The sequence below is a fragment of the Mustela putorius genome, unplaced genomic scaffold (genome assembly GCF_011764305.1).
Source record: "Mustela putorius furo isolate JIRA1106 unplaced genomic scaffold, ASM1176430v1.1 tig00003903_pilon_pilon_pilon, whole genome shotgun sequence".
In the NCBI taxonomy this organism is placed as follows: domain Eukaryota; kingdom Metazoa; phylum Chordata; class Mammalia; order Carnivora; family Mustelidae; genus Mustela; species Mustela putorius.
In genome coordinates this window covers 2,551,160-2,565,562 of record NW_025422051.1, presented here as the reverse complement: position 1 = coordinate 2,565,562, position 14,403 = coordinate 2,551,160, and the positions used below count along the sequence as shown (strand labels likewise).

Here is a 14,403-nt window from a genome sequence, read left to right as displayed (position 1 = left end):
CACAGACTCAACAGCCCTACCCCGGGGAGCCAACATGCACGTCACACACACACGGAGCGCACAGATAGGCTTTCATACAGCTGGCAACATCCGCGGGAGGAGTGGGGTGGCGGGGATGGGGGCCAGGGTCTCTTGTACAGATGGTTCCCGCTTTAGACAATCCTGAAGGCCATGTCCAGATTCAGGCCCCATAATGGTACCTCTGTTCCTGCGAACTCATGTGTGACCTTGTGACCCCATGTGACCACATAGGGCTCTCCCGTCACAAAGAGGGACATTCACGGGCAGACATGACTGTCCAGAGAAGCTGTAGTCACAGTCACACATGCCATCTCATCCACACACACAGCCACACACAGCCATGAATCCACAGAGCCATGGGCCAATCAAGTCAGAAGAAACGTGTAGGGAACGTGTCCTAAACACACCATTAATGCAGGTGCATGGACAGGAAAAGCAGGGGTGCAGAGAGGACGTTTAACTATTGTGACAAAGAAAATATCCAGAAAATACATCTCAAAGGAACCACCATAGGACCATGCAGTGGCCCCAAGAGAAACACCCATAGGGCATGCGTGCATGCGTGCACAAGCGCGTACACACACACACACACACACACACACACACACACTTCCCTTGTCTACCCTGACCTGTTCTGATGTCTCTCTCCTCTCATATTCCTCCTCCCCCAGAGCCATTACACATCTGTGACCCAGGCCAGCCAGGGAAAGAGGCACCTGTCGGCAGAGGCCTTGGCCTTCATGGCTATGGAATGTGGGTTGGGAGCTGGGGGGGGGGGGCGGGTGGCGAGGGGGAGAGGTGGCTAAGCAGGTGTCTAGGTTTCAAGAAAAGTCAAAGCGTCCTGTCCAAAGATCTAGTGTACCTTGGACAAGAAAACAGATGCCCCCACCCACCCCATCCCAGCAGCAGCTTCCTGCTCCGATCAAGATCATTCAGCCGCCTGCCCTCCCAGGGCCTTCTTAGGCCCTGCAACATTCCCCCAGTCCAGGCCACCAGGCACACAGCAGGTGCTCAATAAATGCCCCTTATCCGGTGTCATATTATCATCATTTTTCTTTTTATTTCTGCCAAGTGACCTCTTTCAGGGGAGAGACGAAACTTCATCCAGCCCTGCGCCCCACAGCTTCCCTACGTTTCAGGGCAAATGGCAAGTGTTCAACAGACGCTGGTAAGAGGGAAAACAAAGGGAAAGTGAAATCTGGCGGCGGAGGGAGGGCAGCTTGCTTTAGAAGGAACAGATGTCTTTAAGCTTGACCGAGGCCTTGAGTCTGTGCCAGGGATAAGAATGCTTTGTTAGTTCATCGAAGTAGGTTCTTTCATGGGGTCATTTGAGGCTTTCGTGGGTTCGGTAAAGCAGACCCTTGTGTGACATTTGGGATTCCGATCGAGTCTATTAGAAGTCAGGTTGGGTTCCCGTCAGTTCTTAGAAGCAGATCCCTGCTTTTCATTAAAACAGGTCACTGCTCACCCGCCTTCAGGGGAGGGAGCCACAGAGCAAAGCAGTTAACAGCGTGAGCTTTCCCGTCTCAGCCACTTCCGAGCTGTGTGGTCTGGAGCAAGTTCTGAAACATCGGGGTTGACGCTTCCCCCATGCCCTGCCGCGGGGCAAAATAACATCGAACTCTTAGGGCCCCTAGGAAGACTGAACGAAAGAATACAGGTAAAGCACTTAGAACAAAGCCTGACCCACCGTAATTGCTCAATAACAGACTTGGGAAAGGAATTGATGAATTCTTCTCCGCCTGCGAAAGCAACCCCCTACTGGGCTGCATTTAGGATTCTAATCTCTCCTTTCATGCAGGCTCCCCACTGAGAGACTCTTCCGTCCCTCAAAGCAGCTCCTGGGCAGCAAGGCTTTTTGAGTCTGCGTCTGGTCCCCTGCACCTGGACCACCCCCGTATTTCCCTCCCCCAGTAAGATGCCCTCCGCGGTACAGAGCTGGCCTGGCAGCTCCCCGCTCCTTGACCTCTTCAGGAGGCTGAGGGGAGGACACCTTTACACTCAGTGGGGTGCCGGGTGGGAGCTGCAGGCCGACACCCTACTTCGGGAAAAGCCTGGGGAGTTCAGAGCCTGGATCCTTTCCCCCAATTCCCCCAGCTCTGCTGGAGGAAGCAAGTTGCTTTGCAAAAAAATTAAACATCCTCTTTGTGAGAGGCAAGAAAACAGGACGTGGGAAGCATCCCACAGGGTGAACATGGGCCCCCCAATGCCTGGCACCCCCTCCTCACTGTGGAGCAGCGGCCAGGTGGCTTGAACCCTTGCTTTCTCACACTTGCTCACCTCCGCAGGGGAGCTGTGTTCCCACCGCCCCCACAAGGCCCTGGAGCACTGCTGACTGGCTCTTGCTTCCTCCCAGCTCTAGGGGACTCCTCAGGGAAGTGCTTCTCTTCCTGTCTCTGCCCATCTGTCTACACCATCCAGTACCCCCGCATAAATGCAGAATGCACCACGGAGGAAAGAATAAAGGAATCAAGCAACAAAAGAGCAGGTTCAATCAACAAAGGTCTGCTGAACGCCACCGGTCTGCTGAACGCCACCTGTCTGCCCGGCCCTCTTGTAGGGCCGGAAGGCAGCCACAAACAAGACAGGACAAAATTCCTGCCTAGTGAAGTTCGGTATTTCTCGGTGAATCAGTCCTTGGTTCTTTGAATACTCACCAAGCTTGTTCTCACTTCAGGGTCTTTGCCCCTGGTGTTGCCTGTGCTTGGAATGCTCTTCCTCCTCTCTACTCCTAGGGTGCATTTCCCTTTAGGTCTCAGCTCAAATGCCACCTCTTCAGAAAAGTCTTCCCGGATTATATGCTGTCTAAAAGAGCAACTCAGGGGCACCTGGGTGGCTAAGTCGGTTAAACATCTGCCTTCGGCTGGGGTCATGATCCCGGGATCCTGGAATTGAGCCCCGCCTAGGGTTCCGTGGGGAAGTCTGCTTCTCACACTCCCCTCCCCCTCCCCTCCGCTCGTGTGCTGCGTGCTCTCTCAAATAAATAAATAAAATATTTAAAAATAAATAAATAAAAGAGCAACCCAACCCCTCTTTTACTCTCCATCCCTTTCACCCTACTTTGTCTTCATAGCTTTTATCGCCACCTGACATAACATTATATATTTACACATATAATGGTACATTTAAATTAGTACAGTTAATTTAATAAGTAAATGTGTATAGATATCAGTATATTTATATACATCAGTACATACATTTAAATATGTGCATAAAATGATATGTGTATTGTATATATACACTATACAAAATGCATAAATATATTATTATATTTTTTCTTATATTTATATTTATTTCATTTCTTACTAATATATCACCTATACACTAGTGAATATTATACATCACTATATTTCTCTATAACCACATACATATTAAGTAGCATACATGTTTATACACTTAACGTAATATATAGCCTCCCTGTATATCTATAAACTGGGGATAGTTGTAATAACTACTTCACATGGCTATTACTAGGATTAAAATGAGTTCAAGGAAAGAATCCAGCAGTGCACTGGAGCCTCACACAGGTTTGCAGACTGCTTGTTCAATTTTCAGGAATTTTGCAAACCAGCTGTTGCACAGCTATTATTTAAAATGAAATAATATAAACTTACAATTAAATAAATTAGATTACTTAAAAGGCGATACTCACATCTCGTCACTTCCTGATTACTTTACTACATTTCGCTATTCTCTATGCTCTTGAGGTCATTTACCCCCTTGAATGGTATGATAGAAATATTGCATAATGGCGCACTACTGCATCTCTTCCTAAACTCTGTGTTCTGTGACTACACATTGGTAATTTAAAATCTGACAAGATGATGGTATAGAAACTACGGAAAACTGGCAAATGTGACAAATCAGGGCTTCCTACCCACACCCCCCGCCCAAAGAACCGGTTGTTAGAACAGGTGCTTGGTGCATGGTAAACGCTTTAATGAATGTTTCCATTATGTATTTACTTGTGCACCGGGTCGCGATGCAGTCTATTTAGTGAGTCGAAGTTAAAAATGTTTGAAGAACACAGAATTACAAAAGGACAGACACTGTGCTGAATTACACCTATTCAAATCCTCTCAGTAACTCCGTGAAGCTATACTACTTTTTAATCCCCATTTTTCAGAGAGAGAAACTGAAGTTCTGAAAGGGTACAACTCAAGCAACGCTATCAGTTGGCTGAAGTCGATATGAATCTTGCCACAGACCAGCTTCCGTGCTCTAGCGCACTTAATGAACGTACTTTCCTAACTCTCACGTTTCCGACCCTAGCTGTAATTTGACTTCGTGGCACGCCTAAAATGAATGGGTTCGTCTGTATCCGTTGCGTCTTGGGAAATGTAGTCCCCAGTGAACACGCCGGCCCACACCTTGGAACAAAAGAAGAGTGGGTTCTGACGCCTCGCGACGTTTCAGCCTCACACGGCGCGACTTCGGCAGCTCTGGTCGGCCCCGTTGCATGCTGGGGACGGCAGTCCGCGAGCCGAGCCGCGTCGACACAAGATGACGGCAACTCACGTTGTACGTTCAGGTCGGGTCCGCGCGGTGCCGGAGACTTAGTGCTCCACGATGACAGGCTCACCACGCCGCGGGAGTCCGTAGGCATGCGCGACAGGCTTTCGGACAGACTGAGAACACAAACTGAAGCCTTACAGTTTCTGGCGGGTCTGCGCTCTCGCCGAGTCTCGGGCTGCTCACGGACCGGTCTCTTCGTGCCCCTTCTCCCTATTCCGAAAGCTGAGGTAGGCTCTGGAGCGCGGAGGACGCGGGTCTAGGCCGAGACGGTTGAGGCACGCCTTGCGCTGTCCCGCCGGCGAGGGAAGGAGGGAAGTTCACCTTCCGTGCTGCAGCCTCGCAGTCTGGGCGTCTGGTGCCGTTTCGGCTCCAGACCCAAGGTTTGTGTGGAAGGGAACAGCTGTGCGCGGTGGACTGGGTTGGGGGAGCGGTGCAGGGGTCCAGATATCGATGGAGCCTCCTTGAATGGGGTCTGGTGGTCCCAGTGGGGACAGGGGCTTTGAGGTAATGATGTGAGGCCAGGAGCGTGGCCAGGGGGCTGTTCATTAACAGGGGGTGGGTCGCATGAAAGTACTGGAGGTCTGATGGGCGTTCTATTGGGGAACTCCCGATATGCCTGATTACCTGGGCATCGGGGAATCGATGGGAGCTAATATGAGTGTTTTAGTCAACATGTTCCTGGCGGCCGGGGGTGTGTTCATTGATGAATGAAGGGGTGGTAGAGTGGGCAACTAGAAAGAAGGTAATGAGAGGCGGGTGGGGGGTGTGATCCCTGGGGGACTGCAGAGGTATGATATTAAACAAGTTAACGAAGAGCAGCAGGACAACAGTAATTGAAAGGATGATGGTGAAGCTATGGAGGGAGTAATGAGGCCAGTGGGAGTCATAATCAAAGGAACTAAGGGGAGAAGTAATCAAAGAAGAGTGAATGAGAGGTAGGTGTGTTGTAGTCATAGGGTTTGGGGGGATTATGGCATGATAATTGAGGAATTAATGGGAACAGAGTGAGCAAAGAGAGGGTAATGTAAGCTGCCGGTGTGATCAGCAGGTGATTATTGAGGGGGCAAGGTGGGCACTGAGGGAGAATGGAGAACTGATGTGTGATCATCAGGGATTAACGCGTGGTAACAAAGGGGTTACAGGGGGCTAATGGTGAGATCAGTAAGGGGTCAGTTGGAGGGCTGAGTTAATGGGAGCTGATAAATCACAGTAATTGAGAGCTTAATGGGGAGCTAATAAGCCATGATCCTCTACACATTGATGGGGATTGGTAAGGATGTGGTAAGAAAGAAGTTACTGGGGGCCTAATCATTTATTAATGGGGAACAGGGAGGGGAGAGATTAACGGGGTGAGGAGTACCATGAGGTAGCGTTAGGATAATGGCGGTTAGAGCAAGGCCAATAGGGGTGTATGAATATAGGGGCTGTGAAGACAGCTGGGGAGATGGTCAGTGAGAGGTTAATGGGGGTGAGGTGGGTGGAGAAGCATTCAAAGTGAGTGTCATGGGGCTTTATGGGTGGCAGCAGCAGGAGGTCCACAGGGGCAGTAATGAGCCCTCTGTAAGTGTTGGCATTGGGTATCTATGGGGTGAGCAGTGAAGCCTCAGAGCTCAGTGATGGAGTCCCTCCAGCCTTGTGAGGTCAGTGGGGTCAGGGACTGGGCTCCACTTTCCCCATATGCTGAGTGAGCTGTCATGAGGGTCCTGAGGGGTTTGTGTGGTTCTCACCGCCCTGCAGTCGTAGGTGGTAGTCCCACTCACCCAGTTTCTGATACACGGCAGCATCAGCTTCCTGTTGGCAGGTCCCTGGGCAAACCGCGTGTGAGATGGGACGGACATCGAAGGACAAGCGGGATGTCTACTACCGCCTGGCCAAGGAGAATGGCTGGCGTGCCCGCAGCGCCTTCAAGCTGTTACAACTTGACGAGGAGTTCCACCTTTTCCAAGGTCCCCACCTGGTGGGCGAGTCCCTGGGGCATGGGGTGGGCAAAGGGAAGAGACAAGTGGGCCATGTTGGCAGAGCTTCCTGTGGTAGGTGGGCCGACTTGGAGGGTCTGTGGGGCAGGGGCCAGGCAGAACAGGGGCAGGTAACTTGAAAGGAGTGAGACACAGATAGATGTGGATGATCCCCTGACTGGAGAGGGGTGAACTTTGCAGGGCTCGGGGTTGAGAGGTGGGTGCAACTGACCACTACACCTTCCTCTGTGTGCTCAGGCGTGACACGGGCAGTTGACCTGTGTGCAGCCCCGGGCAGCTGGAGCCAGGTGCTGAGCCAAAAAATCGGGTGAGTGTGGGGTCCCATATGGGGCAGCCAGGAGGGCAGGCCAGGTCAGGGATGAGCCAGGAGTGACAACTGGGCTGACGTGGGCCATGTTGTCCACAGGGGCCAGGGTTCCGGCCATGTGGTGGCTGTGGACCTTCAGGCTATGGCTCCATTACCAGGTGTGTTACAGATCCAAGGGGACATCACCCAGGTAAGAGCATGGCTGGGGGTATTGGGGTGCCTCCTGGGCGAGAGCCCCTCCAAAGCTGGCAGCTACAGAGAATGGAAGAGAAAAGACAGAAGGAGAAAGAGAGAGTAACCTAGAGAACCTGAGAGAATGTAACAGTGGAGAAACAGCCAGCTGGTCATCATCTCAGAGACCGCCAGAAATGGTGTGACTGGGTCCCCAGAGATGGAGCCTGGTCTGAGAGCGGCAGAGCCTGAGGGTTTGGCTGACCCAGGGTTGCTGGCTAGGGCCGTGGGCAGGTGGGGTTAGAGGGCTGCAGACGGGGGGCCTGGGACCACTCATCTTCCCTCTCTTCCGTAGTTGTCCACTGCCAAGGAGATCATCCAGCACTTTGAGGGCTGCCCAGCGGATCTAGTGGTGTGCGACGGGGCTCCTGATGGTAAATAGCAGGGGTCGGGAGGCCAGGCGGGAGCCCGATGTGTGTCCTTCTCTGTGGCTCCCACATCTGTTGGCATCTTTCTTTCCTTCTTTCTTTTTAGAGAGGTGGGGGCAGAGGGAAAGGGAGAATCTTAAGCAGGCTCCATGCCCAGATCTCATGACCCTGAGATCATGACCCGAGCCGAAATCAAGAGTCGGCCACTGAACCGACTTCGCCACCCAGGCACCTTCTATTGGTTTCTTTCACCACTTCAGCTACTCCCTGCCTCCCTCTGTTCTTAGCTGTCCCCCACATCTAGCATTTTCTTTCTACCCCCACTTCCTGGTCTCTGCTTCTGTCTCCTCCATCTCCAGAGCCTACCATTTTGGTTTTGGCTGTTATCTGCCCTTCCTGTTGCTCATCTCTCATCTGCAACTGTCCGTTTCTGTGGTGCTGCTCATATTTTTCAGTTAGCTGTTCACTCGGAGCACATTTATTGAGCACCTGTTGTGTGTCAGGCACTGTTCTACATGTTGGGAAAACACTTATGAATAAAATTCTACTAATCTGACCTCATAGACCTGACGTTCTAGTAGATGCAGAGGGAAAAGAAACAAACGATGGAGTCACATAGTATGTGAAGAGATGATAGGTACCATGAGGAAAATCAATGGAAAGGAGAAGGAGACAGGGAGTACCTGTTGGAATTTTAAGTAAAGTGGACGGGAAGGCCTCCATGAGTTTAGCATAAAGATCTGAAAGAGGTGAGGGTGTAGGCCAGGGACGTATCTGGAGAACAGAGTCCAGGTCAAGGGACCAGCCAGTGCAAAGGCCCTGAGGTGGGAGGGTGTTCAGCATGTGTGAGGAACCGCGAGGATATTGCTGTGGTTAGAGCAGAGTGAATGAGGAGGAGAGTGGTAGAGGGGAGGTCAGAAAGCTGGCCAGTGGGGAGGGGTGGGTTCTGATCCTTATGTGGGTCCTTATGGGCCACGGTGAGCACTGTGGCTTTTTTCCTTGAGATGAGAGCTCAGAGAAAACCACGAGAGGATTGTGAGCAGAGGAGGGCCATGCCTGACTCAGCTTGTGACCGTATCCCTCTGGCTGCTGTGAGCTGTGTGAGGCATGGTGGGCAGGGAGAGGAGCCCATAGCAGTAGCCTGGGCAAGTGATGTCTGGAGTGGCAGTGGCGAAGATGAGGAAAGAGGATGGATCCAGGAGGTCTTTTGCAAAGACAGAACTTAATAATGCTTGAACGTGAATGTGAGGAGAGGATGGAGGATGTCAACAGTATGAAGATTTTTGGCTGGAACAGCTGGAAGGATCAGATGGGATGGGGAAGATGGTGTAAGGAGAGAGGTTTGAGCAGGAGGGTCAGGAGTCTGGTCTTGAACACGTCGAGTCTGAGATGCCAGGGTCTGATCTGTGAGTCAGGTGCTCGGAGGAGCAGTCTGGGCTGGAGGTAAGAAATGATGATAATGATGCTTGTGTGTAAGGTTGTTTTGAAAATTAAACTGAGTGCCTGAGGATTAGGAGCCCAGAACATGCCTCCAGCTGGTGGATAGTAATTTGCACACAGAACCTTAGTAGTCAGAGAGCCCGAGAAATGTTTGTAGCATCCCGACCTGTCTGGGACAAGGAGATAGCCAGCCTCGGATGGCCCCCCTAATGCTGTTCCTCTTGCCGCAGTAACTGGCCTCCATGATGTTGATGAGTATATGCAGGCCCAGCTCCTCCTAGCCGTGAGTAACCTTGGCTGACCCTGCCTCAGTTTGGACCCCTCGTGCCTGTCTCCATCTCAGCCTTAGCCATTTGTCCTGCCCACAGGCTCTCAACATTGCTACACACGTCTTGAAGCCAGGAGGCTGCTTTGTAGCCAAGGTAAGCCTTGGAAAACCTGGCAAGGGGTAAAGAAGGGTCCTCCAGGGCCGCTCACCTGCTTTCATCTATGTCTCCTCGCCCTATAGATCTTCCGGGGCCGGGATGTCACCCTGATCTATAGCCAGCTGCGTGTCTTCTTCTCCAGCGTGCTCTGTGCCAAGCCCAGGAGCAGCCGCAACTCCAGCATAGGTCAGTGGGGCAGAAGGGCCAGGCTGGCGAGTGCGAATCTCACGGACGCACGGACGCATCCCGTGCTGGGCAGAGATAGTAGTCGCCCCTCACTCCACCTTCCCCCCACAGAGGCCTTCGCTGTCTGTCAGGGTTATGACCCCCCTGAAGGCTTCCTTCCGGACCTGACCAAACCCCTGCTGGATCACTCTTACGGTGAGAGCCAGGGCCCTGAGCCCCTCCCCTGGGAGGCTTTGCACCCTTCTGGAATGTATGTCTCCAGAGGGCCCTCGGCCCCACCCCTTGGTAGAAACTTACCCTTTATGGAACGTCTCTTCCCAAAATGATTCTCAGCCCCGCCTTCTGGTGGAGATTCTGGCCCGAATGGACGTTTCCTCCCAGGAAGAGCTTCATCCCGGTCCACTAGGTCCTCTAATGGTTACTCTCAAATCCTGAGTCCTGCCCCTGGGGAGATTCCACTGAAGATTCTAGCCTAGGAAGACTCAGTCATGCCCCCAGGTGGATACTCCACCCCTACGTGGGAATTTTGCCCCAAGAGAGTCTTTAGCCTTGTCCCTCGTGGGAAAAGGCACAGAGCCTGCTCTTAAGGTGAACACGCTTGAGTGAGACAGGGTTCAGGCAGCATATGATAGAATGACAGGTGAACATAAGGTGCCGTGTGAGAAAAGCAGGGGAGTGGAATGTTCTAGAATAGATGGTCGTGGAGGGCCTTCCTCAGGAGATGACCTGCACCAAATGAAGGATTTCAGTGGAGGAGCTGGTAGATATGTAGGGAAGACTCCATACCTTTGCTGTAGAAGGAGTCCTGACTGGTCCCAGGCATCCCACCCTGTCCTGTCTAATTTCTCCCTGCTGGTCAGATCCAGATTTCAACCAATTGGATGGTCCCACTCGCATCATTGTGCCATTTGTGACCTGTGGGGACCTGAGCGCCTATGATTCAGACCGCAGTTACCCACTGGACGTGAGTGCCCAGCCAACAGTAGGTAGATGGGGGGGCTGTTTCAGGTTCCCAGGTCTTCACTGTCACCCCACCATGTGTCCCTGCAGCTAGAGGACGGCTCAGAGTACAAGTATACGCCACCCACGCAGCCCCCCATCTCGCCACCATACCAGGAGGCCTGCACATTAAAGAAGAAAGGGCGGCTGGCCAAGGAGATCCGTCCCCAGGACTGCCCCATCAGCACAGTGGACACGTTGTCCCAGCCCCTGCCTCTTCCACAACGCCGCACCCTGCTGGCTTCTGAGGTCTGGAAACATGTGGCCCAGGGCCCATGGGGCCTTCTCTTGGAGCCCACCTGAACCCCTCTCAGTGCACCTCTTTCTGCCCCCAAATCACAAGGTTTCTGGGGCCCAGACAGTCCTCTCTGCCTCCCAGTAGCTATAAAAATCAATGGGTAAGACCAAGTATAATGAATGGAAAAGCTTCGGCAAGTATCTGAGTCATTTTTCTTTTTCTTGGGTAGGTGGAAGACAATGACATGAATTGTTCACCTTGATACATTCAGGTAAATTGCCTTTTTATCTAACAGTTTGAGTAAAGAGCACCTTTAAGGAAAAGCTCAGAAAAATTCCACCTTTGAAATTTTTACATCAACTGATAGGATTTCAGTCAGCCAACCAATACTAAGTACCTGATGTCATGTGCCAGGACCTACTTGAAGAATTTTACGTATTGAGGCACTCAGTAATAAACATTTGTGGGTTTTTTTATGATTTCATTTATTTATTTGACAATGAGAGATCACAAGTAAGCAGAGAGGCAGGCAGAGAGAGAGAGGAGGAAGCAGGCTTCCCACTGAGCAGAGAGCCTGATATTGGACCCGATCCCAGGACCCTAGAATCATGACCTGAGCTGAAGGCAGAGGCTTTAACTCACTGAGCCACCCAGGCACCCCTCAGTAAACATTTATTAAGCACGTACTGTGTGCTGGGCATTGTTCTAGGTTGGGAGATAGAGCAGGGAGCAAAGCAGGCAAATATCCTGGCCCTTTCTAGGCTGAGAAAGAGGTAAGAAACAAACAGCTTGTGGATGCAGGAGTTTCTACACAGCATCCACAGATAGACCACACACATATACACATTATAGCTTGCATTTCACCTGTATAGCTTGGATTATAACACATTGTATGTATATACAGATATACATCTGTATATATATATATACAGATATATATATCTGTATATATATATAAAGGTAATGAGGGATATGAACATTTTTTTAATAAAATAGGGTAAAGAGAGGGATGCCTAGGTGGCTCAGTTGGTTAAGCCGCTGCCTTCGGCTCAGGTCATGATCCCAGGGTCCTGGGATCGAGTCCCACCTTGCTCAGCTTGGAGCCTGCTTCTCTCTCTCCCTCTGCCTGCTGCTCCCCCTTCTTGTGCTCGCTCGCTCGCTCACTCTCTGTCAAATAAATAAATAAATAATAAAATCTTTTTTAAAATGGGGTAAGAGAATCAGGAATTCCAGAGGCAGCAAGTTGCAGTTTTCAAAAGGGTTCTCAAGGAATGGCTTACTGAGGTAATGTTTGAGCAAAGACTTGAAGGAGATGAGGGAGGACATGCATGTGTTCAGCTAGCGGAAGAGCATTGCATGCAGAGGGAATAGCAAATGCAAAGCCCCTGAGGCAGAACCATGCGTGGTGTGTGAGGGGGCTGTGAGGGGCCAGTTTGCCTAGAGTAGAGAGGCTCAACCTGTCTGTGCTGAAGGACTTTTCATCCTCAGGAAGTCACATCAGAGAAGGTGGTCCCTTTCTGACAATGGCTTACCAAGGTTTTTAGACCAAGTCCTCCATTTAAAAAAAAGAAGTAAAAACGATACCACTTTAAAAAATGAAACGGCAAATCTCGATGGGAAAAGATTATTTGCAGTCCTTATATATAGTATCCTTGATATTAAAAAGCTTCTATAAATCAGTAGAGAAAAGAAAATAAGAGAATGGCTACCAGGCACATGAAAAGCTGTTTCTCAGGGAAATGCAGGCTGACACTAAGATGATGGGCAGTATACGTGTCCAGCAGGGTGTACAGCAATAGGAACCCTACTGTACACTGATGGCTGCAGAAACTGGTGTGACCACTGTGGGAAATTGGTAGGCATTGTGTAAAGCTGCACACATGCCAGTTCTGCTCCTAAGAAATATGTACTAGAATTCCTCCACGGCACTGTTTGTACCCTAGACTGGCTAGAGCCCACACATCAGTTCACTGCAGAATGGATCACTAACTCCTGGTATATTCGAATATACCAGGATTTAATGGAGAATTACACAGCAATGAGAATGAACATCCTACAGTTGTTAAAAAATAACACCTTGTCACTCCTTAACATAAATAAAACATGTAAGTATTGTGTGTTTTTCCGTATGTTACAGTTCACAATAGAAGTAGGGGAGAAAAGTCACAAAAGTGTTATTAAGTACTGGGGCGCGTGGGTGGCTCAGTCGGTTAAGTGCCTGCCTTCAGCTCTGGTCATGATCCCGGGGTCCTGGGATGGAGCCCCACATCAGGCTCCCTGCTCAGTGGGGAGCCCGCTTCTTTCTCTGCCTCTGCTACTCCCCCTGCTTGTGCTGGCTCGCTCACACTCTCTTTTTCTCTTAAATAAAATATTTTTTTTAAAAATGTCAGTACCTGGGCGCCTGGGTGGCTCAGTGGGTTAAGCCGCTGCCTTCGGCTCAGGTCATGATCTCAGGGTCCTGGGATCAAGTCCCGCGTCGGGCTCTCTGCTCAGCAGGAACCTGCTTCCCTTCCTCTCTCTCTCTGCCTGCCTCTCTGCCTACTTGTGATCTCTCTCTCTGTCAAATAAACAAATAAATAAATCTTTAAAAAAAAAATGTCAGTACCTGAGCGAACAGTGATCACAGTAGAAGAAAGTGGGAAAATGTTTTTTTAAAAAACCTTCCTGGGGCACCTGGGTGGCTCAATGGGTTAAAGCCTCTGCCTTTGGCTCAGGTCATGATCTCAGGGTCCTGGGATTGAACCCCGCATCAGGTTCTCTGCTCAGCGGGGAGCCTGCTTCTCCCCCTCTCTCTCTGCCTGCCCCTCTGCCTACTTGTGATCTCTGTCAAATAAAATCTTTAAAAAAACTTAAAAAATAAAATAAAAATAAAAACCTTTCTTGTCCTTGATTTTAGGTAGCTGGCAGTCATATATCTCAGAAGCTGTTTGCTATCAGGAAAATGAGAACCTGCGTTGGTGAACTGGTTTTCAGCTGTCTCATCAGCGGGTCCTGAACACCCGGGTCCTGAACACCCAGGCCCCGAGTGGTGCAGCAACCACCAGGAGCACGGCAAGGAAAGCAACAGCACAGAATGCCTGTCTACACTGCAAGAGGGGATTTTTGAGCGAGGCCTTGCCTCCTCTCTCTGTCTTTCCAGAGGTGTCCTGATTATGTCCAGAGTTTACCCCCAAAACAGGAGTTCTTAACCTGGATAGAAATCAGGGGTATCTGTGAACCTGATGGAGGGAAATATTACATCTTTGTTTTCACTAAGAGAACTGAAATTTCACTGGTAGAACTGAAATTTAGCATTACCCCCCAATACGAATGCTGGCAACAAATCTCAGTAGTAAAGGCAGTGCCCGTTAGCCTCCCACCGATCTTGAAATGCTGTTCACATTTGTCACTACTTTGAATTATGGAAGACCTTATAATTGGATGTACTAATAAAGAAGTCCATATATTACTCTATCCCAGTGTTGGTTCACTTTAATATATATAGTATTTGTCACTAACATAAGACCTTTAACTTTATATAAATTTAAAAGTATATGACCTAATTCAATATATACCTATTGCAGAATGATTATAGTAAATTTACTTAACATATATCACCCCAGTTACAACTTTTTTCTTGTTATGGGAACTTTTAAGATCTCTCTTTAAGATTTTATCCATTTGAGAGAGCAAGAGTAGGGGGTTAGGGGTGTGGGGA

General features: G+C 50.0%; 1 protein-coding gene across 5 annotated transcripts; it reads left to right on the top strand.

Moving 5' to 3' along the window:
- The first annotated feature begins 4,477 nt into the window (after nucleotides 1-4,477).
- Nucleotides 4,478-14,159, top strand: FTSJ1 (FtsJ RNA 2'-O-methyltransferase 1). Of its 5 annotated transcripts, none has more exons than XM_004755004.3 (13): nucleotides 4,478-4,763; nucleotides 6,338-6,482; nucleotides 6,750-6,819; nucleotides 6,919-7,009; nucleotides 7,346-7,424; nucleotides 9,089-9,141; nucleotides 9,227-9,280; nucleotides 9,367-9,469; nucleotides 9,581-9,664; nucleotides 10,336-10,433; nucleotides 10,520-10,717; nucleotides 10,936-10,977; nucleotides 13,603-14,159. In XM_004755004.3, exons 1-12 carry the CDS (start codon nucleotides 4,626-4,628, stop codon nucleotides 10,966-10,968), a joined length of 1,146 nt encoding a protein of 381 aa, XP_004755061.2. In that variant the 5' UTR covers nucleotides 4,478-4,625; the 3' UTR covers nucleotides 10,969-10,977; nucleotides 13,603-14,159. The 5 variants fall into 5 exon arrangements, with proteins under 5 accessions (XP_004755061.2, XP_004755060.2, XP_004755062.1 ...); XM_004755003.3 differs by having other exon boundaries at nucleotides 10,330-10,433; XM_004755005.3 differs by having other exon boundaries at nucleotides 4,625-4,763; nucleotides 6,324-6,482; nucleotides 10,330-10,433.
- Nucleotides 14,160-14,403: the final 244 nt, after the last annotated feature.